We start from the raw sequence: 24,449 nt of genomic DNA, 5'->3' as shown, positions 1-24,449 counted from the left end.
GTTACATTAATGCACAGTCTAAAGTTAAAAGATCCCTAGTCATGAAAACATTAGAGCAGCTGAGGGCACAGTTTATTTACATGGCTGTCTGCACACAGCATAGCACTTGCTGCACTGTCTGTGCTGATCTGAGGAGACCTCTTTAGGCCTGCCATGGAGGTGTGTGCTGTTTAATTATGTGTGCGCGCTGTATAAGGTTCCAAGAGTCATTGTGTACTATTTAGGAGTCATAATCATTTGCATATTGCCATTACAAGATGTGGTACAGCATTCATTTCAGTTACATACATCTGTTTTTACTACTGTAATATTCACAAACATTAGTCTAAAAAGCAGATATACAAAAAGAATGTGACATGTCGTCTGACACACCTGGCCAATTGTTGGAGCTTTTTAAAGGTAGATTTTTTTCAGGTGTGTAGAAGAAAATGCTCTGTGGTGATGTGATGGATGTAAATAAAAGCTACTGCCTCTGTTCATCATACCTGAGCAAATGTATCAGCACAAGAAAGAATCAGAAAGTATTCCATTAAGTAGGAAGCTCTGTGTGGAAAGAAACACACTAATAAATTTTGCATTGTCAGAGATACTGAAAGACAAAATCTTACAGTACTGAATGAAGAGGTGAGAGGTGTTGGTGAAAATATCTGTGTCATAAAAATAGATGGAGAAAAAAAGCAAAGTGATAAAAGTGTAAAGGAAATGTACTATTTAAGATTTGTGTTTGTGTGAAAATTCAGCACATACATTTCATGTTAAACCCAATTATAAAAAATGTGATAGCTGGAAAGCAACTTTCCATATTCCCAGACAAGTCTATTATAAGACTAGTCATCACCTTTCCTGACTATAATTGTCTTTAGCAGTACCTTTAGAGCTATGTTTGATGCAATTCTGTTTACTCTGCAGGTAGCAGAATCACGGCACCTGAAGGCTCTGGTATCCATGGCAGGACCTGATGTCATGTGTGTTGGAGCTGGAAAAGCTGCTCAGGAAGTTCTAAAGGTACATACATGTACAAACATTAAACTAAATGGTACCGATAAATTTACCTATTTAAACTGAAACAATATTTCCTATAGGTTATGAAAGTTTCTTTATAGTGAAAAAAATGGCAGTCTTTAGACAGTTATTCCAAGTTCACTCACTCACTCCCTGCCTCTCCCTCCTCTCTCTGTCTCTCTTCTCTATCTCTCTTTATGTTTATTTCTCCCCCCCCCCCCCCTTTCTGTAACTCCACTAGTACTCAAACACTGTAAGCTGCTGGTATGATACTTCTAACTGAGCATAAACCTTTCCTTAAACTCGTGGAGACAAGTCAGAAGCAGGAATCAAATTCAAGAACATATGCAACATGAGGTTGCACTGAGACTTGCCTTCAAATTCTTCCTGTTCCTTCCTGAGGCGCAGTTAATTTTTATTGTGAAGGGTGAAGCAGTAGTAAACAGTCATGTAATGAGACAATTACTGCAACAGTTGTGTGATGATTTGCTTTCTCGCACTAGCCATAACATACCTTATGCTTACTTCATAAAACAGACAACGAGGAAATTTAAACTGTCAAAAACTGTTGTGTTCATGAATTTTAATAAGAAATGTTTTAATGCTAGTATTTGAACTTGCCAAAGTTAGTGTTGCTACAAAGCCACAAGTTCCATCCATGGAGGTGGGTTTATACAGCTTAATCTGAGTACAGGAACCTTAACACGAATTTCAGTCATGGGTTATGAATACTCTGCATTTTGACAGTAATTCTTCATTTTACAGTCATATAACTATTTACCAATCTCACATGTATTAGTACATTGTGTAATAAAATACAAAGATGATATCATTTTTATGGCAAAATATTGTTTTAATTGACAGCGTATTGAACGAGAAGCAACTTTCAGCTACCAGACGCTGACAGTACCTGAAGATATAGCAGCAAATGTTCTGTACGTGAATGGTACTCTGATTCATCGATCAGTTGAAGAAATTCCAGAGTCTTGCAAGGTTAGCATTGTACATTCATTCTCTAGAAACATTTAAATATGGAAACCACATATTCCAATTATGTTTGTTATTAATATCTAAGTAACAAATTATTCATTTACTTAAAAAATGATAATCATGATGGCTTTGGCTTTATAGTAGTCATGGATATTAACCCTCAAGCATTTCCCATATATAATCTAAATCTATCTCACCTTAGTGTGTAGCAGGAGTGCTTCATTTACCTCTATAATCCCCATCCCCCTCATTTTCCTGGCCCATTTGTAAATACTGTGTGGGAATAATGACCATCAGAAACAATCCATGTGAAACAAAATTGTTAAGGCTTTCGTGGCCACTTGTTGACAAACTGCGTATTGGCTTCTGTCTCGGGTTCTTCGGCCGACGTTCATCTAATGAATTTTCTGACGTTTCGCCAGCACGAGTGGCTGGCAGTTCACCACCGGCAATGGAGGGTGAAGCTTTGACAATGCCAGCCACTCGTGCTGGCGAAACGTCAGAAAAATCATTAGATGAACGTCGGCCGAAGAACCCGAGACAGAAGCCAATAGGCAGTTTGTCAATCCATGTGAGTTTGAATTCTCTGGTTTTACTGTCTTGGTAATTTTGTGAGACGTGATGTAGATAGTAATATGCTGTTTGACATCATCTCTGAATTTTGACAGTAAACCTGTCTATATTGCATAGCACTACTCTTGTGGAGTCTGCCATTGGATTTGAATGACCATCTCCATGACATTCTCTTGCTTATCAAACCAAACTGTGACAAAATGTGCTGCTCTTCTTATGATCATCACAATCTCCTCTTTCAATACTACATGGTACCTGTCCCAATACGATGAGTGGTGCTGAAGAATTGTTGAGCAGTGATTATTTGAGATTCATCCTTCATAGGTGAATCACATTACTTAAAAATCCTTTCTATGCTTCTCATTCTGGCATATTCCTACAACTAGTTTTATTTGGTTGTTCCATTTAATCATTGTGAATGTGTACTCTTACACATTTAATGGTTGTGACTGTTTTCAGTTACCAGTCACCAACCACATAATGTAACAGTAATGGGTACTTCCACCTCCTTGGGCACAGTGCACTAAATTTATTTATGATGAATCAACAGTGCACCTTCTTGTATTTATCAACGATTTTCTTCTGTTATCACTTCCCTGTATGCAACAGCATCACCTGCAAATGGTCTCGTGAGCTTTAGGTGTTACCCAACAAGCCATCAACATGAATGATCTTGAAATATCCCTTTTGGTATGCCTGAATCTACGTTGAAGTCTGGCAACTTCTCCCTATTACTAACGACACATTGAGTTCTGTTGGTGCTATGAATGTGGATGCAACAGTGTTGTACCTCCTGGATGTAGTGTACAGACAGACTGAATGGAGCTTTTCAAGATGGCTGTTTTTGGAATACATGGTGATTCCTACTAATTAATTTTTCATTCTCCAAAATGATCATAATACCCATACATAAAATTTGTTCCTCAATTTCGACACAGATTGACATCAGGTGTCTGTGATGACCATTCTTGAAAATGGGAATTACCTGCTGCTAGAAAGTGAGTCCACTATTTTGCATAATAATTTAGGTATTTGTATATTCTGTGGATCATACTCTAATGAGCCAAAACATTGTGACCACAGTCCAATGCGAGACTGCATGCCATCTGATAGCCTTTGTAAGCTCCCTACTTGTAAACTGTTATCACAGTGTAATTAATTTTCAACAGTCACACTACTTAATTAGGAATAAAGTTCACATCTGTGGGTAGTATTTGGGTTTAATAGTGACCAGATGCTCTAACGAGTACAACCGCAGTTAAAATTATTATTACAAACCTGTTAGAAGTGTGATAAAAAAGTAACGGGAATTTTTTAATTTAACAGGCTATATATACGTCTGATTTTCAAATCACTTTTATGAACTTGTTGGTACACATGTTCATGATGTATATTTGCATTTTCAATTGTTTTGAATGTTCAGCATATTGTTGACATTCAAAAAGGTTATACATTTTTTGAGTGCTTGGCAAATTTTTACTTATGAAACAAATGGATCAAAGAATTTCCATTAAATTTTGCTTTAAAAATGGAGTAGTGCCACATCACATTCAAAGTGTTGACTGTGGCTTTTGACAAATCTACTGTGAGTAAGAAAAGTTAACGAGTGGTATAAACGTTTCAAAGAAGGTCGAGAAGACATTGAAGACGACGACTGCCCTGGATGCCTTAACAAATCAATTACTGATGACAAAGTGAAAGAACTAAAAAAAATGGTTCTGGAACATCACCAAATTGCCAACAGAGGGGCTGCTGATGGTGTCAGCATATCCTTTGGTTCATGCCAACCAATTTTTGTATTTATTTTGGGCATGAGATGTATAGCAGCAAAAAGTCTGTTCTAGAATTGTTGAATGTTGACCAAAAACTTCACATAGATATTGCTCAGCAATTGCTGAATGAAGTTGACAACAATCCAGGGTTATAAGAGGTGACAAAACATTGGTATACGGATATGATGTTGAAACCGGAAGCCAGTTGTCCCAACGGAAATTGCCTGAAGAGTCAAGACAGAAAAAAATTTGACAAGTTGAGTCACATGTGACGGTTCTTCTTACTGTTTTCTTAAATTACTGCTGGGATGGTTCCTTTGGAAGAGCATGGCCAACTTCCTTCCCCTTCCTTCCCTAATCCGATGGGACCAATGACCTTGCTGTTAGGTCCCCCACCCCAAATCAATCAGCCTTCTTCGATAGTCCATCATGACTTCCTGCCTTATGGTTGTACAGTCAATAAGGAGTACTACTTGGAAGTTATGAACTGTTTGTATGAAGCAATCCAAAGAAAATAACCAGAATTGTGGTAAAACGAATTGTGGAAATTGCGTCATGATAATGCTCCAACTCAGAGCTCAGTACTTCTTCATGATTTTTTTTGGCCAAAAACAAAACTGTTACAGTACCTCAGCCACTGTATTTGCCAGACATGGCCCCCTGCAACTTCTCTAATCCTGATGCTGAAGAGACTCATGAAAGAATGTTGTTTTGCCACCACTGATGAGATAAAAACAGAATTGCTGAAGGAGCAGAACACAATAACAAAAACTGAGTTCCAGAAGTGCTTCCAAGATTGGAAAAAGCACTGGCACAAGTGTGTTATATCTGAGGGGGATCATGCTGAAGGGGACAAAGATGAAATCAATGAATAAATAAAGATACATCAAGAAAAACAAAAGTTCCCATTAATTTTTGATCACATCTAATACCATTAATGACAAGGAAACTATAGCACGATAACAGTTCTAGTCAGGTTGCATGACACCTTTGAATTTATTATCAAGTATTCTCTTAGAGTATGATTACTAGCTCTTAAAAGCACAGTCTACTTTTCATTAGCAGTGACAGTTCTGTCAGTTATTTGTTATGATCCAAGATACATTCCACATAACTCACTCACAGTATCATTTTGTCTCTTCCCTGATAAGTGACTAGAGTAAAACCCCACATTTACATTCCTGGAATCAATGTTTTCCCCACCATTTACAACAATTTTTACTGTCTCTTTCAAAGTTCCTACATTCTTAAAGTTAATTTGCACTTGTTTTTGAGTCAGCATATTTATAATTGTCCCACAATTTACACTGGATGAAACAAAGTTTGTGGAGAAAAACTGATGTGGCTAACATAAAACGACTCTGTCTTGGAATTAGCCTTCAAGTAGTGTTTACAGATGTTAAACACTTAACTTTATTGAGCCCTGAGTGCTCTTCTAAGTAGATCTGAAATGATAAAAGTCAAAACAATTTGTAGCACTACTGCTTTGTCTCCTGCAGCTGCCAACCTCTACACGACTTGGTAGCTGAAGGACGTAACTGTTTTCATAGAAGTCAGAAGAAGGTGTTAATTTGGATGAACATTTCTTACTACCAACCTGAGCTTCCAACACTGAGTGTTATAAAATAGTTGTTCGCTAACAATATTTTAGGCAGATTGTTTCAGTTTTAATTTCATCCTATGATGAGAGGGGGACCAAGAGATAAATACACTAAGCAGATTCAGAAGGATGTGGGTTGCAGTAAGTACTGGGAGATGAAGAAACTTGCACAGGATAGGGTAGCATGGAGAGCTGCATCAAACCAGTCTCAGGACTGAAGACAACAACAACATGATTATGATCATATGCAGAGGACATCCATGTCCCAGTATGTGTAACTTTTATAGAGTTATGTTTATAATTCATATACACGCTGAACACAGTGTCTTCTACTAGTCAAGATTGACTGTGCCAACAAAGCCATTGCTGCAAACGGAGGCAAGTTGATTTCAGTCAACACAGCTATCCCATCAACCACCAAGACAAGAGTTAATTTTATGTACTAAGCAGCATTATTTGTAGCCATGCATAAGTGATCTGAGTGTTGTGTTGTAACCTGCATTTTGCAAGTAGAAGTTCAGTGTTTTCCATCACAGCTTTAGGATGAAAATATTGTGAAAACAGATCTACATCTACATCTGTACTCTGCAAACCACTGTGAAGTGCATGGCAGAGAATATAGGGTTTCTTCCCATTCCATTCACCTATTGAACGTGGAAAGAATGATTGTTTAAATGCCTCTGCATGTGTTGCAACTTATCCTCATGATCCCTATGTGAGTGAAAATAGGAGATGGTCATAAATTCCTAGAATCATCATTTAAAGCTGCTTCTTGAAACTTTGTAGGCTTTCATGGGATAGTTTACAGCAAAAACTTGAGTCTTATACAAAAATGGAGTACATTACTCCAGCACAAGGGTGTTCGATGCACTCTCATGAAACATAAAACCTCTTACCACTGCAATGCTGTTATTTAAGAGTAAATTGAAGAAATATGTATTAAAAAACTCTTTTTACTCTCTTGATGAAATTTTTAATGTAAATATTTCTTCATTATAGATTAGATGAAAATGTTTAATGATGTAGTATAATTTTAGCATTTTACAACTTGGAATGTATATGGACTACGATATATAATTTTAATGTCTTATACTTAAGTTTTGTTGTAGATTAAGCTTGTGTTTGTAATAATTAAATTATTTTGTTCCCAATTTCACAGTATTACAGTTTGTAATTATCCCATATTTAGTTTTCTGTTCACATTTATGGTTACAATATCTCAGTTTTTAATTTTCATGTTTGTTTTTACTTTGTTAAAATTGACTCGTTTCATATTCATACAGTTCCTTTGTCTACTGGATCAACGAAACAAAAATGAATAAATAAATAAACAGATACATGTGTGACAATTCATGCTGCCCTCTTCTGTGTACATTCAATATCCCCTGTTAGTCCTATTTGGTACGGGTCTCACACACTTGAACAACACTCCAGAGTGGGTCGCATCAGTGATTTGTAAGCAATCTCTTGTGTAGAGTGATTGTATCTTCCTAGTATTCTACCAATAAACTGAAATCTGTGTGATTATTCCATTTCATATCCCTACAAAATGTTACACCCTGGTATTTGTAACAATTGGCAGAGTCCAACTGTGACTCATTGACATTGTAGTCATAGGACACTGTGTTTCTTCTTTTAGTGAAATGCACAGTGTCACAATTCCAAACATTTTAAAACAAATTGCCAATCTTTGCACCACTTTGAAATCTTATGAAGATCTGATTGAATATTTATGCAGCTTCTTTCAGACAGTAATTCACTATAGATAACTGTCATCTACAGAAAGTCTGATGTCACTGTTAATATTGTCCAGAAGATCATTAATATATGGCATGAACTGCAAGTCTCCCAACAAGCTTCCCTGCTGCACACCCAAGATTACTTCTGCATCTAGTGATGACTTTTCAGCCAAGATAACATATTGCGCCTCTCTATCAAAAATTCCTCAATCCAGTCACAAATTTCACCCTGTACCCCATATGATAATACTTCTGACAATAAGTGTAAATATGGTACTGAGTCAAATGCTTTTTTGGAAATCAAGAAATACTGCAGCTACCTGCCTGCCTTGATCTGATTTCAGTATGTTACACGAGAAAAGTGCAGGTTGGGTTTCACAAAATCATTGTTTGTGGAACCATTGCTGATTGGCATGTAGGAAGTCATTGTGTTCAAAATACCACATTATGTTTGAGCTCAGAATATGTTCTAAGATTCCACAACAAATTGATGTCAAAAATAGTGACTCAAATGGCTCTGAGCACTATGGGACTTAACATCTGAGGTCATCAGTCCCCTAGAACTTAGAACAACTTAAACCTAGCTAACCTAAGGACATCACACACATCCATGCCCAAGGTAGGATTCGAACCTGCGACTGTAGTGGTCGCACGGTTCCAGGCTGAAGCGCCTAGAACCACTCGGCCACAGCGGCCAGCTCAAAGATAGTGGACAGTGGTTTTGTGGATCACTTCTACTACCCTTCTTGTAAACAGGTGTAACCTGTGCTTTCTTCCAACTATTGGGCAGGGTTTATTGTCTGAGGAATCTACAATGGATTATAGTTAGAAGAGGGGATAACTCGGCTACAGATTCAGTATAGAATCTGACAGAGACTCCATCGGGCCCTGGAGCTTTGTTCAATTTTAACTATTTCAGCTGTTTCTCAACACCGCTAACACTAACATTTATTTCACACATCTTTTCAGTGGTATGAGGATTAAATTGGGCCAATCTCCTGGGTTTTCCTTTGTACAGGAACATTTGAAAATGGAGTTAAGCATTTCAGCTTTTGCTTTGCTACCCTCAATTTCAGCTCCTGTCTCATTCACAAGTGACTGGACACTAACTTTGGTGCAACTGACAGCCTTTGCATATGACCAGAATTCCTTTGGCTTTTGTGAAAGATCATTTGACAACATTCCGCTATGGTACTCATTGAAGGCTTCATGCATTGCTCTCTTGGTAATGCATTTTATTCAGAACAGTCTCTATCTACAGCCCTGTGCTTTGTTTTACTCCTATTATGCCATAGTCTCTGTTACTTTAGAACTTTCTTTACAGTGATTGTATACCATGGAGGATCCCTTCCATTATGAACTGTTCTACTGTGGTACATACACTGATGAGCCAAAACATTATTACCACTGCCCACCATAAGGTTGTATCCTGGCTGTTGACACTGAGGGCACATGAGGTGGTAAGACAAGTATATGAATGGAGCAGAAATGAATGGTGAATCATTCTAGTGACGATAAGTGGTGCAGATGCAGAAATCCCCCAACTTAAGTGATTCTGACAAAAGCCAGATTGTTGTGGTCCAGTGCCTGGGAGCGAGCATCTCAAAATTGGTGAAGCTGGTTGGCTGTTCACGTGCTACTATCATGAGCATCTGTGGAAAGTGGTTGAAGAATGCTGAAACCTTAAGCAGGCAACAAGAAGTTGGATATCCATACCTCATCATAGAACATACGGATCTGAGGCTTGCCCACTTTCTAGAGGAGGATAGGTGGCAGTCAGTGGCAGATTTGAGACAGAGTACAGTGCTGGTGCAGGCACAAGTGTTTTGGAGTACACTGATCAGTGCACAGTGTTGAACACGGTGTTCGACACCAGAGGACTCCTATGTGTTCCCATGTTGACCCACCACCACCATCAGTTATGATTACAATGGGGACGGAATCATTGAGATTGGACCATGGATCAATGGAATCATGTCACCTGGCCGGATGAATCCTGTTTATTGTCAAAACCAAGTCGATAGTCATGTCTAGATATGCTGGCCTCCAGGCAAACAGCTGCTCAAAACATGCAGCACGCAACGGATGGCACTGTTATGTTATGGGGGCATTCATCTGGGCTTCCATTGGACCTGTGTTAGTAATTGAAGGCACTGTGACAGCTTTGGACTATGTGAACATTATAAGGGATAACTGTCTGTGTCACAATGCCACAATCCTGTTGCAATGGTTTGAGGGGCGTGATAGTTAACTCATGTTGATGTCTTGGTCATCAAATTCAGCTTACTTGAATCCAATTAAACCCAACTGGAATGTAATAGAATGACAGCTTCGTGCCAACAAACCAACCACCAATAAATTACAGGAAGCGTATGACCTGTGCACAGAAATCTGGTGCCACAAATCTGTACTTACCAAGTACTTATCGAATCCATAGCATGCAGAATCACTGCTGAATTGCGTTCCAGAAGTGGACCGACATGCTTTTAAGTAGATGGTCATAATATTTTGGCTCATCAGTGTATCTGTCTAGTGCATAGTCCCTCTACGTGCTCCTATCCTGTGCTGAAACTTTCAGTTCCTCATTTAGAAATGATGCTACTGCTCTTTTACTCAGTTTACTTAACATGTACACTTTTGTACTTGTTTTAGTTGTCCTTTGTTGGTTTTAGTTGTCTGTTGTACTTTAGTAATCATTATTGTCACAACCTTGTCATGGTCACTGATGCCAGTTTTGATGTGGATGTCCTCAAAGAGGTCAAGTCTATTTGTTGTCATTAGTTCTTACATATTTCCATCATGAGTGGTGTTCTGAACTATCTTTTCTATATAGTTTTCAGAACATGTGTTGCATTAACACAGGGTCTAGGGATTGTCAGTGCAGAACTCTGTTATCAAATACAAAGACTCTTGTTTTGGAAAGTGCATGTAACAGTGAGCAAAACTTAGAAAAGATGAAATATGACAGTTACTCTAAAAATGCTGAGCTGAATGCTTGGAATCAAAAACTACTCTGCATCTAATCAGTGGATCAGTAGATTCAAGAAGTACGATAACATGGTGTACAAAACTACATGGGGCAAAGAAAATAGTGTAAACATACACTGAAGTGCCAAAGAAACTGCTATAGACATGTGTATTCAAATACAGAGATATGTAAACAGACAGTATACAGCACTGTGATCAGCAACGCCTATATAAGACAACAAGTGTCTGGTGCAGTTGTTAGATCGGTTACTGCTGCTATAGTGACAGGTTATCAAGATTTAGGTGAATTTGAATGTGGTATTAAAGTCAGTACACAAGCGATGGGGCACAGTATCTCCGAGGTAGTGATGAAGTGGGGATCTTTGCATGTGACCATTTCATGAGTGTACCATGAATATCAGGAATCCGGTGAAACATCAAATCTCCGATATTACTGCTGTCGGAAAAAGATTCCGCAAGAACGGGACCAATGACGACTGAAGAGAATTGTTCAACATCGTAGAAGTGCAGCCCTTCCACAAATTGGTGCATATTTCAATGCTGGGCCATCATCAAGTGTCAGTGTGTGAATCATTTAACAAAACATCATCGAGATGGGCTTTCGAAACCAAAGGCCCACTTGTGTACCCTTGATGACTGCATGACACAAAGCTTTACCCTCACCTGGGCCCATAGGTGTTGACGCCTACATTGGACTGTTGATGACTGGAAACATGTTTCATGGTCGGATGAGTCTCGTTTCAAATTGTATCGAGTGGATGGACGTGGACGTGTATGGGTATGAAGGCAACCTCATGAATCCATGGACCCTGTATGTCAGCAGGGGACTGATCAAACTGGTGAAGGCTCTGTAATGGTGTGAGGCGTGTAAAGTTAGAGTGATATGGGACCCCTGATATGTCTAGATATGATTATGATGGGTGACATGTACATAAGCATCCTGTCTGATCATCTGCATCCATTCATGTCCATTGTGCAGTCCGATGGACTTGGGTAATTCCATTAGGACAACGTGACTCCCACACATCCAGAATGGCTAGAGTGGTTCCAGGAACACTCTTCTGAGTTTAAACACTTCCGCTGACCACCAAACTACCCAGACATTAACATTATTACAGTGTAAAAACGATAATTTTCTTGTTTTATTTAAAAGTTAAGATTTATTGCACAAAATGAATACTAAGTACACTGCTCAAGAGAATTAGGGGAACATGACTTTGGGTATTTGCTTTGTTCCGTTGTGCAATAATTGAGGAATGGGTATGTTGCCAAATTGTATCTTTATCTTTCACAATTAAGTACAGAACAAAACTTCATTACATCCTCAGTTGCTTACTTAAAAAGAACTGAAATGCCCAACAGGTGTCAAAAACAAAGTGGAAACAGTCATCCGTCCTGTCATCATGGGTTGTTTTCATTGTGCTTTGAGAGCTTCAATAGAGTGTATGCCTTCCATGAGCATTTATCACTGCCTGCTCTTATGTAGCATGCTCCATTAAGTCTATGGAGCTCACCCTGTGGTATTTGTTCCCATTCTTCAATGGGTGTGTATGATAGTTCTTGGCGAGTCTGATGGAACAGTTCTTGGCAAGTCTGATGGAACAGGATGACCATGATCACATCTGTTAAGCATGTCCCTTATGCACAATGTGGTTTAGGTCATGACTCACTGCCAGCCGTTCCATTACTTCAGTGTGATGATTGCGTCACGAGCAACAGCATGGCTATATAAGCATGGCAATGACAACCACACAACAGTCATCCACTAGACAATGGCAGAGGAGATCTCTGCTGAAAGCTTGTGGGCAGTAAACCACTTAATGCGTCTTGAAACCCGAGAATGTTTTATTAACAGATATCACTGCGAAAGCATGCAATCATACTTTCATCCCCTATTTCATCTCCTAAGGTAAGGTATCTCAGAAAATCTCTTCTTCAACAATCCTACAGCATAAGATCAACACCCTCTGCAAATTTCAAGTTTCTATCCTTAGTGGTTTGGGTTGGGCAATGATGAGGCAGTGAGTGAGTAAGTCAATCAGTCGGGGCATTATATTTTATGTATGGATATATTATTACACATTCAGAAATTATTTAACTGCTTTATGGAGTAGAAGGAACTTTAAGGTAGATGATTTCAGTTTGTGTATGAAATAATTTTTCTTTTGTATTAAAGTCTTTACACGACTGAGTATGTGGTCAAAGATTTTATTGCTGAATATCTCACATCATTTTCTGCCACACTTGAGGATGTGTGAAGAACAGTGTTTCTTTGTGTTTCACAGCTTAAAACATATCCTATTGGTGCCTTGTACGCTAGGATTACTAGCTTTGTGTTCCTGTTCTAATTAAGTGACACAACATTCGGGCAGCTGTATAGTAGTCTTTCAGGTATAGGGCCTGTGACTGGTCCATGGTTTTATAATATTATGACACTAAAGTGTTTTTGTTATCTCAGCCGAATGCAGGGCTCTGTTAATAGATTGTGAGTCCTCATTGTACACCATTGTCAAAGCTAGTAGAGATTTACTGTGCTGAAAGGGTGGTCAGTGTACACACTTACAGTATACTGTATAGGCACATGATGTTTTCAGCAGCTAGTTTGACAACTCACATGCACTGGAAATATTTTAGACATTGTAGTTACAAACAGGCCTGACAATATCAACAGTGTCAGTATAGAGACAAGGCTCAGTGATCACAATGTTATCTTAGTGACAATGGTTGAGGTAATAAATCCATCAAGAAGAGCAAGAGAGTTTTCACGCTGAAAAGAGCAGAAAAGCTGTTGTCGGCATTCTAATTAGACAAGGAATGGACATCATTTATTATGGGCTTAAACTCATGTAAAATCTTACTCTGGAGAATTATGTGCCTTTTAAGGGGATTGAAGGTGGAAAAGTCCCACCACAGTTCAAATAAAATTTCAGGAAATGTTGAAGAAGCAGAGATTGTTGCTCTGTCGGTTAAAAAAGAATATGGAAGTGTTGACAGGCAAAAATTAGTAAAAATTCTTGCATCTACAAAAAGGTCGATGGGGGTAGCATACTACAGCTTCCACCATCATACCTAAGTGAAAAATCTTACTGAGAAACTGAGAAAATTCTGGTCTTGTGTAGAATCACTATGGGGATTGAAGGCTTCTATCCAGTCACTTTTGAGCCAGTCTGATGTAGCAGTCGAAGACAACAAAAGGAAAGCTGAAATTTTAAATGATCATTTATGCAGGATTATTGTACAGACATACCATCATTTGACTGTTGCATGGACTCCCCTATGGAGGACACAGTAATAGGCATCCCTGGCACAGAGAAGCAACTGAAAGAGTTGAAAATAAATAAGGCACCAGGTCCAGATGGAATGCCAATTTGTTTTATGGATAGTACACTCTGGCATTGGCCCCTTACTTAGCTTGCATTTATCGTGAACGTTTCGTGTAAAGCAAAGTCCCAAGTGAATGGATAAAAGCACAATTGACTCCTATATATAAGAAGGGTATAAGAACAGACATGCAAAATTACAGACTAATATCTGTAATATTGGATTGCTGCTGAATTCTTGAACATATTATGTTCAAATATAATAAATTTCCTTGGGACAGAAAAGCTTCTGTCCACAAGTTAGCACTGTTTAAGGAAGCATCACACATGTAGAACTCAGCTTGTCCTTTTCTTACATGATCCTTGTGAACCATGGATGAAGGGCAACAAGCAGGGCCCATATTGCCAGGTTTACGGAAAATGTTTGACATAGTACCCCACTGCAGATTGTTAATGAAGGTCCAAGTGGCTTGGAGACTTCTTAAATGATAGAACCTCATACACAGTCTTCAGAGACACAGGTATTGTCAGGAGTGCCCCAGGGCAATGTGATATGTCCACTCTTGTTCTCTATATACATAAAATGATTGACAGATAGGGTGAGTGTTAATCTACTGATGGTGCTGTATTGTAAAGGAAAATTGCTTTGTTGAGTTGATGTAGAATAATACAGGATAACTTGGACAGAATTTCTGTTTGGTGTGATGAATGACAGTTAGCCATAAATGTAGAAAAATGTAAATTAATGAAGATGAGTAGGAAAAACAATCCTCTGTTTTTGAATACAGTATTAGTAGCATGCCGTTTGACACAGTAACATCAATTAAATATCAAGGCATAACATAGCAAAGTAGTATGTAATAGATCAAGCACAGATGGATGATAGTACGGAAGGTGAAAAGTCAACTTCAGTTTATTGGAAGAAGTGTAGCTCATCTATAAGGGAGACCACATACAGAACTAGTGCGGCCAATTCTTGAGTACTGCGTGATTGTTTGGGACCTTCACCAGCTTGGGTTAAAAGACATCAAAGCAATTCAGAGGTGTGCTGCTAGATCTGTTTTTGGTAGGTTTGATCATTGTGCAAGTATTAAAGAGATCCTTTGTGAACTACATCCTTTGTAAATTACATAAAAAATTTAGAACACTGGAATTAGCAGCTAACTGCAGAATGATTGTGCTGCCACCAAGGTACATTTCTCATAAGGACAATAAAGACAAGGTTAGAGAAGTTAGGACTGGTATGGACGTATTGAACAGTCATTTTTCCCTCCGTCCACTTGCAAGTGGAACAGCAAAGGAAATGGCTAGTAGCGGTACCAGTTACCCTCTTCCCTACACCATACGGTGGCACGCAGAATATATATGTAGATGTAGTTATACGACGGATCAGTTATACACTCATAGGGCATTTAACATTTTAAACAGGGACACAAATGTCAGTACTATTTATGTAACAATCATCTAAGAAGGAAGGGAGGTTCGAGTTTTTCTTAATGACAGGAAGGTAACTGGAAATGGAACCTAATTCAGATGGAACAAGGAGGGAGAAGGCTCTCGGCCATGGTATTGTTTAAGAAACCAAGTTGATATTTTCCTGAAATAGATTAAAGAAATCATAGAAACCTGAATCGAGTTGGAGAGACAGCATTTTGAATGTGCTGTGTAATTATGTGTGTTCAGATCTTTTTCATTTATGACATAATTCTATAGAATGTAATGATGAATAACTGGTGAATGTAAATGAGTGGTTCCAAAAAACAGAAAGCAGCTACAGTGTGATGCAAAGGAAAGATCCTTTTGATTTTGGCTGTATGTTTTTGTCAAGAACTGAAACACGAACAACTTGAGATGTGCTTATTTCTCTCTTCAGTGTAGATTTTCTTAGTCTGAAAGGATTATTTCTGTTTGTCAAGAATCTCACATGCTGTGAACAGTACCACATGACAGGTCACCTGTGTTTACAAAATGGGTAAAAGAATGGATACATAGAATTACAGACTAGTATTGCAAATATCCATGTGTTGTAGAATCTTAGATCATATTTTAACTCCAAATCTTATGACATTCCTCGCGTAAAATATGTTTCTCTTAAAAAAGCAGCATAAGTTCAGAAAAGAAAAAAAACTCTTTGTGTGAAACAGAACTAGGGCAACGGCCTTCCCGCAGTGTATACACTGGTTCCGTAAGATCACCGAAGTTAAGTGCTGTCGGGCGTGGCCAGCACTTGGATGGGTGACCATCCAGCCGCCATGCGCTGTTGCCATTTTTCGGGGTGCACTCAGCCTTGTGATGCCAATTGAGGAGCTACTCGACTGAATAGTAGCGGCTTCGGTCAAGAATACCATCATAATGACTGGGAGAGTGGTGTGCTGATCCCACGCCCCTCCTATCCGCAATCCTCCTCTGAGGATGACACGGCGGTCGGATGGTCCTGGTAGGCCACTTGTGGCCTGAAGACGGAGTGAGTGAAACAGAACTGGTTCATTCATATGCAATGTGTTGCAAAAAATAGAAGCTGGTAAACAGGTAGATTCCATTAACCCATGAGCAGGCATGTCATTTTTCATAACGTGAGTGACCACGTGGTGTACTTTGTACACATGTAAAGGGTAGCTGTCTTTATGTTACCGAGGTAATTATGTGTGAACAAAATCACGGTTTAATCTTAATTTAATTCAAGACCAATAAAATAAACTTATATTGCCGTAGCACTGTTTAATTAAACAATAACAAAGTAAACTTTTATGATATCATTCTTTTGTCACATGCAAGTGTTACCCCACAGATCTCTGCCAGCTGCTTATGTGATTACCAGTTATCTCATAAACAACTGCCTAATTATGGGCCAGCCGCAGTGGTCAAGTGGCTCTAGGCGTTTCAGTCCGGAACCACGCGACTGCTACGGTCGCAGGTTCGAATCCTGCCTCGGGCATGGATGTGTGTGATGTCCTTAGGTTAGTTAGGTTGAAGTAGTTCTAAGTTCTAGGGGACTGATGACCTCAGACGTTAAGTCCCATAGTGCTCAGAGCCATTTGAACCATTTGTCAGAAGCATGGAGGAACAGCTAAAATCACTACAATTTAACAAGGCTCCAGGGCATGAGGATGATGGGATGCTGTCAGATTCTGTACAGAATATGCAGCTCAAGTTAGCTCTAATTTTAACCATAATGTAGCATAGGTCCCCTGAATAAAAAGCTGCCCACAGTAATTGGGAGAAAGCATAGCTCACACCTGCTACAAAAAGGATAACAGAAGTGGTCCACAATACTTTAGTCTGATGTCTATCTGTTCTAGAATCTTAGAACATACACTGAACTGAAGATGATGAGATATCTCAAACAGAATGATCTCCATGCCAACCAACATGAATTTGAAAACATTTTTCATACAAAACACATGTTGCACTTCTCTAACGTGACATCTTGAAAGTCATGGATCAAGATAATAACATGGAGGCAGTATTTCTTGACTTATGAGAAGCACTGTTTATTAAAAAAAAGAAATGTCATATGGAGTATCAAAGAAATTCATGACTGGACTGGGGGCTGCTGCTTAGGGAGGATGAGGATACAGGATGTTACCTTGAATGATGAGCCATTAACAGATGCAGAAGGAACTTCTGGCATGCACCACAAAATTGTGTTGGAATCCTTGCTGTTCGTGTTGTATATTAATGACTTGGTAGACAATATTAATACGAACCTCAGAATTATTTGGAGATGATGCAATTATCGATAATGAAGTACTACCTGAAAAGCTGTACAAAAATGCGGTCAGATCATGAGAAGATTTCAAAGTGATGGAAGGATTGGCAACTTGATTTAAATGTTCAGATATGTAAAATCATGCACTTTACAACATGCACAGAAATATTGTCGTGTGGCTATAACATCCTTTAGTCACCATTGGAATCAATCATCTTGTTCAAATACATAGCCCTAACAATTTGTTGGGATACGAAATGGAATAATCACATAGACTCAGGAGGCAGATAGCAGAGTTCAGTTCATAAATAGGAAATTGCTTACAAAAAACTTGTGCATTCCATCATAGAATAATGCTCAAATGTGTGGGACACACACTGAATAGGACTTACAGGGGATATTGAATGTTTACAGAGGAGGGCAGCATGTTTGTTTGGCTCGCAGGAAGGCTGAAAAATATGAGTTGGTGGACAGTTGAAGATAAACATCAATTAAACCTGTGAAAACCTATTTGCAAAGTTTCAAGGATAAGTATTAAGTGAAGAATCTAAAGATTTACTTCACCCACCTACATATCACTCACATAGCGACCAGGAAGACAAGATTAGACAGCATGCATCAAGATATTTAAGCAGTCGTTCTTCCCATGCTCCATATGTGATTGATGTGAAAGAAACCCTGCATGTGATATAATGCTAGGTATCCTCTGCCATACACTTCAGTGATTTGCAGACGATGTACTTAGGTGTTGGTGTACTTGAACAATCTGCAACCTCATACAGAGGTCATGAGAATAAGATCTGGTATATTAGAGCTCATACCAATAAATTTTCCCTTGTTCGGTGTACAAAGGAAACAGGACAAAAAAGAAGTTACTGGTATTGGCACAAAGTACCCTCTGCTATGCATTGTATAGTGGCAGAGTACGTTTGTAGGTGGGTTCTACACAGCAGGAAAAGAGAATATAGTGTAATACATGCTGAGCAGATGAAAAAAGGTGAAATGGTAAGCTAAGAAGAGAAGGAGGCTCCACATTACAGGAAACGTCATAGTAGGGAAAGCTGTACGAGAATTTTGTTTGCACTTAGAAATCAGAATGTTAGAGCGTAAAACAGTAGCAAATATAGCAGAAAATAAATAGAAGAGCAACATGAATCATATGATGAGCAGGAAGAAAGGATGTAATTATTAATACTGAATAAGCATCTGTTTGGAAAGGGAGAGAATTTACTAAAATTATTGTATGGCATTATTGGCTGGGAGACCCTGTCTAAGGTATTTCGGCCACCTTGAACAAATTTTTCTATTTGGTGCCATTTCAGCAACTTGGCCATAGATGAAGATCAAGACAACAAATCTCCAACCAGGCCAGGAATCGAATTTGGGAATCTGAGTTCTAGAGACAGATGCTAGCTACTAGACAATGAGCTGCTGATGAGGGAGAGAATAAGAAATGGGAATAACTAATTTTGAAAAAAAGCGGGATTTTGAACTGGATAATCAGTGGGAAAAGAGAATAAAATCAAGTTGTTAAATAAGTGTAAATAAGATAAAACATACGAATGGACAATGTAGGGAAGTATTGATCCTAAAAAGTTGCCTGGACTAAAATTGTGTATGGAAGGAAAGTGAAATGATTTTTGTTTCATTAATTTCAAGCCTACTTACCAGTGCCCACCTTTTTTGTTTTCATTGCTTATCTTCATTCTACTTACAAGATGTCCCTTTTGTGAACTACTGATATCATTCTATTTTCTGTCCTGCAAGGCTCATTTCTCACTTTTATTTGGTTAATTCTGCAGTCTCATTCTTTGTTTGATTTTAATTTTTCACAATCTTGATAAAATATTAGGCTGGCAGTATGAAGAGCATTTGAAAAATGATGTCAGCAGTAGGATGTGCTTAATATCATAGGTATACAATCTAAGTACATGAACTTTGCTTTGTGGAGGTTTGTTAATCAAGTGTAAATCTATTCAGACAGAAACATCTAGTGAGCAACAATGATGCTGTCAATTTGACTGAGCTCATATTTTGGGAAAAGGTAGGAATAAGAAGTACAGGATTATGTTCAAGTTAGGCAGTTGCCAATTTTAACCATAGGATGTCCTTTTTTACCTGTCTGTTTCCTGTTTCCATATATACTGCACAAAGCATAATACTTTATACCAACATTAGTAATTTTCTGTTCTTTTCCTTTTGTGTATTGAGTGAAAGAAAAATAGCTGTGTATTTGCCTAGGACATATTCAGTTACTTTGGTTCAGAGGGGTGTCCATTATTCAGGAATACACATTTTCAATAACTGCCAACAGCCATAAAAAGTATAGCTATTGATAAAGTTAAGTTAAAGATGAGCATAAAGTATTTATTGGTGGCAAAATACTACTCCACTGATGAATTTATTATTAGAACTAATTGAGGTATACATTATTAATAATATCAAATAACACAAGTGTTGTGTAACTGTACATCTTCAGTGCAGTGATACGATTAATGTAAGTAAATGTTGCAAACTGCTTTCTGTTTGATGATGCATGGCTACACACACACACACACACACACACACTATCACCTCCTCACTATAGATGTATGTCTCTTCTTATTATCCCTACACAAGATATACAATAATGGCTGCAGAATTGTTCAAGTAAACTTCCTAAAATACCAGGGTGTAATGAGAATAACGTTGCCTGTCTTCCAAAAGCTCCCCTTTAAGTTCCATGCCCATCTATTACACTTCTGTATGGGCTATACCGCCCTGTTATAAACTTAGCAGTGGGTCACTGAATTCATGTGATATCTGATACCAAATCTATTTGATTAAGATTCCAAATGCAGGAAAAGCATTCTAGAGTTGGTCACATGAATAGCTTCTATGCAGTTGCCTTTGTATCAAATGAAGGAAAGAAAGAAGATTAGCATTTAATGTGCCACCAATAACAAGGCCATTAGAGATAGAACATGAGCTCATATTGGAGAAGGAGAGGACAGAAAATCTTGGCATTCACCTAAGAAAATTAGGGAACTTGCAGGAAACCTAAATCTGGATTTATGAAATGGATTTAAACTACTGTCCTCCTGTCTTAGCACTGTGCCACCTTTCTCAGCCCCCATTGTGTCAATGTTAGTACACATGGGCACAGGGACCTTCCTTTATTAATCATTCATATTTTGTACCACTTATCTGTTCCAGCTTTTCCAGTACATTAATTACATTTAGTATCATCCGTGAAGCATGGCATAATGTTGTAAAACTGATTCTGTTTTTTAGGTTTTTGCAGAGCGTATAGACTTCCCACGTCGCTCACTTAGCATGTCAGAACTTGCAAAGGCAGGCAGTGGTTTATCGTCTTGCTGCTTACTCTTTCGCCGAATGAAGCACATTCGTAATCTGTGAACCAAGTCCATCATAAGGTGCTCATGTTGTAAGAATGAAATCTGCTCATTCATCAGTGCATCATTGTATAAAGCTACACACTGTTCTATCACAAAAATCATCTTCAGGAGGTCTAATATGAGATGTAATTAAAAACTTGTAGAACAACATTTGCTGTGGAATTTGGAGGATACTCGAAGATTATTTCTCATTCCTAAGCATGAGACAGTCATATTATGATTCCATATCTTTTTCATTTGTTAATGTAATTTTGACAATATATTTTTTCATAAATCCCAGCATAAAGTAAAACTTTAACTGCTGACTCCATTGTTATATAAACAAGATGGCCATCTTGTATAAATCAATAATGGCTGTGAATAGAATACATTATTAATTTTAAACAACTTTTAGTGTGTACTTGCTTTCTTGTGTAATAGGTAGTAGGCCTATGTTGTGCTACATTATATAAGGCATAATTTGGCACATTTGTTTCCGAAGTACATGGTAAAGAATTTGCTGTTATTGACGAAACTGAAAGAAATAACATGGTTGAAAATCATATTTTACACCAGATAGAAATGATGGCAGCTACAATGCAGTTAAAATATGACAATATAGTTTTAAAATGCGATACCAGTTAATCTCCTTTGTGGTCCTTAACTGTACCTTTTTTTGTATATTCCATATATTGGTGGCAATGAATAGATCTGGAATCAGTCTCATGACTTTATGCATAGCTTACTGCTAAATACATTGCAAACACTGAATGTGAAATGGAGTTGTTGCAAAAGCATAATTATACACTGCCACTCTCTTTGTCTCTAGGATACAGCTTTTATGTGATGTTAGATATAAAGTAGCTTTTAGATTTTGTACATCTTGACTGTTTTGGATAAAATAATATGTACAGAGAAATCTGATATGTTTATCAACTAGTGTTGTGTGACAGAATAACAAAGAAGAGTATATTAAGCCTGTTAGAAATGTGCAGAATCAATTTAAGATGACAACACACTTTCTGTAGTTACTGTCAGCAACTATTGTACCCAGTGCATGTTTGCTTTTAAATGTTCAAGGAGTGATAATGAAGACAATTGTCAACTCCTCTCTTGCCAGTTAAGGTCTGTGCTGCTGCTTTACATATTTTGAAAAAGTTACTTTATGTGTAAAAGACTGGTAACCACAAAAACTGCCATTAAATTGTGGTATTAATGGTTATATATACCTTGTAGTAGATATGCTGAATATTTTGTTAACATGACTTTAAGCTTCTTGCGTGAATGTACATCAGTCTCATATTATTCTCAACATTGATGCATTTCACATGAGCTTGCGAGCAACACTGCATTTAAGTATTATTAAATTTCTACTCATGAAGATTGGCGAATTAATTTACAAAAGGTGCGGGTATTCCCCAGAACAAATTAACTGAGACTTATTAAGGAGACAGCAGTACATGCAATAGTGCCACTGTATGTTTGGTAATTTTTGACCTTGACATTAAGTGTATTTGCAAAATTTTTACTTTGGGACACTGGGGAAATATTTATTCATAAGCCCAGAATTGAAAAAGGAAAGTATACACAAAGAGATTGTTTCTGAAAACAGTAGCAGAACTTATGTCTAAATTTATATTTATTTATTTCAAAAATATGATGTTACTTTGAATATTTGATATTCAAAATGTTCTGTAATTCACTGGAAACAATGTCACAAGCTTTTCTACTGTACTTATAAATGCAATGAAGAGCTCACAATGACAGAAAATGACACCCATATATTTGAGATTAGTTTGTATAATGAAAATATGTGGCTACACCTGAATGCAAGATCTGCACATTATGTTGTGTCCTACTGAAAGCAATAATAAATTGTATATAATATTGCCAAAGTACTGTTTACATTATTCATTTAAACCATAAAAACTGACACAATCCATTCTACCCTTATATTTTATAACATGTGTGACTAAATTTAGAACACAAATAATGACGTAAAACAGGGTGTATATGCTGTGGGGAAATTTAGGATAAACCCAGAAATTTTTTTATCCGGGAGAAAACCGAGAAAAACCTGGGAATTTTCTAGAATACCAGGAATTTTTCGTAGTTTTAGTCTTCAGTTAAATTTTTGTGATTTTGACTGGTAAGAAGTGATAAACAGCAAAATGTGTCAAATGATTTAGGACGAAGACTATGGACTACTTCATAAAAGCATGACGTCACAACTGTTTACATTAAGTTTGTTTTGAGTAGTTGCCAGTGGGCTCGTGCACATGCACAGTTGAATTGCATAACAGCAATGCCTTCTCCATCTTCTGGATTCTTTAAGTGTGGCTGCAGCAGTAGCAAGAAGCAGTCATGCTACACAGAAAAATTTTTCTGGCGAACCTAAGCTGCCAGATTTGCGCATGCACAGAGCAGTCTGGGTTTTAATGGGAAGAGGTTAGTGACCCATGTTTATGTTTAGTGATTTTGCTGTTTCCTAATGTCCTATTTTCTCTTCATTTACAGTTCACACATCAATGAAAACAAAACTGATTTCTGTGACCTGGAGCTACCAAGTAAATTGAAATACATGCACATAATTACAGAAGGCTGTTATTAATATGTTTTCTGATTTTATGTTATTTCCACGTTTTTGGCAGTCAAGTATTAATTGCCTTGCACAACAATGAAGTTATTTTTGTTGGTTTGCAAAATAAATGTGGCTTTTATTAATCTTTTCTGCAGATGAAGTCAATTGATGAGAGACTAAGTGTTTCATTCCACACTATTGGCTAGTTTCAACTGTTCTCTGTATTTCAAGTGCGCATTTTCATCTTCTGGCACATATGGCATTATGCCATAATAAAGAATCAAACATGAAACAATACAGTACTGTTACTCCAAGGAAATTTGCACCCAAAAAAGCGCACTGAAAAGGTTAATATCAGATTGGGGCCTACTTCATTGTGAATCTGGACATATGAATGTGTCCTTTAACCTGAATTGTGCATTTTAGTATGGTTTATGAAATACCTATGCTCTTGGAGTATCCTTTGATGTCCTATTTCGTCATGTAAGATCTCTTAATGCTATATGTGTATGAACGTACGGGCTTCCTACGTCATCGTTGTTGCCCACACAGTAATGCCTGTCTTCTGGTGCAGGTGCAACTTGACACTTTTCACAGGTGTAACTAACACCCGTATGCTCTCTGGCAGCTTCTGAAATGAACCCAAGTCTAAGAGGCCGCGGAAAAATATTGCGAATGGTTCTTTGAAAATCATTATTTTCAAAGGAATTTTTCATTTACGCAAGATGAACTATGTTACTTGTGAGAATATGCAATGAATTTCATAAATTACAGATCGTTTTACTCTCATTGAAAACT

At 37.8% G+C, this 24,449-nt stretch overlaps 1 protein-coding gene across 2 annotated transcripts in view; it reads left to right on the top strand.

The window, feature by feature from the left end:
* LOC126188025 (N(G),N(G)-dimethylarginine dimethylaminohydrolase 1) overlaps positions 1–22,965 on the top strand; it is a 67,148-nt gene extending 44,183 nt beyond the window's left edge. For both annotated transcript variants that reach the window (XM_049929456.1, XM_049929447.1), the window contains exons 4-6: positions 910–1,005; positions 1,867–1,995; positions 20,967–22,965. In XM_049929456.1, the coding sequence (XP_049785413.1) occupies positions 910–1,005; positions 1,867–1,995; positions 20,967–21,092 (351 nt within the window). In that variant the 3' untranslated portion in view covers positions 21,093–22,965. The remainder of the gene's footprint in view (positions 1–909; positions 1,006–1,866; positions 1,996–20,966) is intronic.
* The last annotated feature ends 1,484 nt before the right edge of the window (positions 22,966–24,449 follow it).

This window comes from Schistocerca cancellata, chromosome 1 (assembly GCF_023864275.1).
Source record: "Schistocerca cancellata isolate TAMUIC-IGC-003103 chromosome 1, iqSchCanc2.1, whole genome shotgun sequence".
In the NCBI taxonomy this organism is placed as follows: Eukaryota; Metazoa; Arthropoda; class Insecta; order Orthoptera; family Acrididae; genus Schistocerca; species Schistocerca cancellata.
The sequence above is the reverse complement of the archived record's forward strand: the minus strand, read 5'-3'. Positions and strand labels throughout refer to the sequence as shown.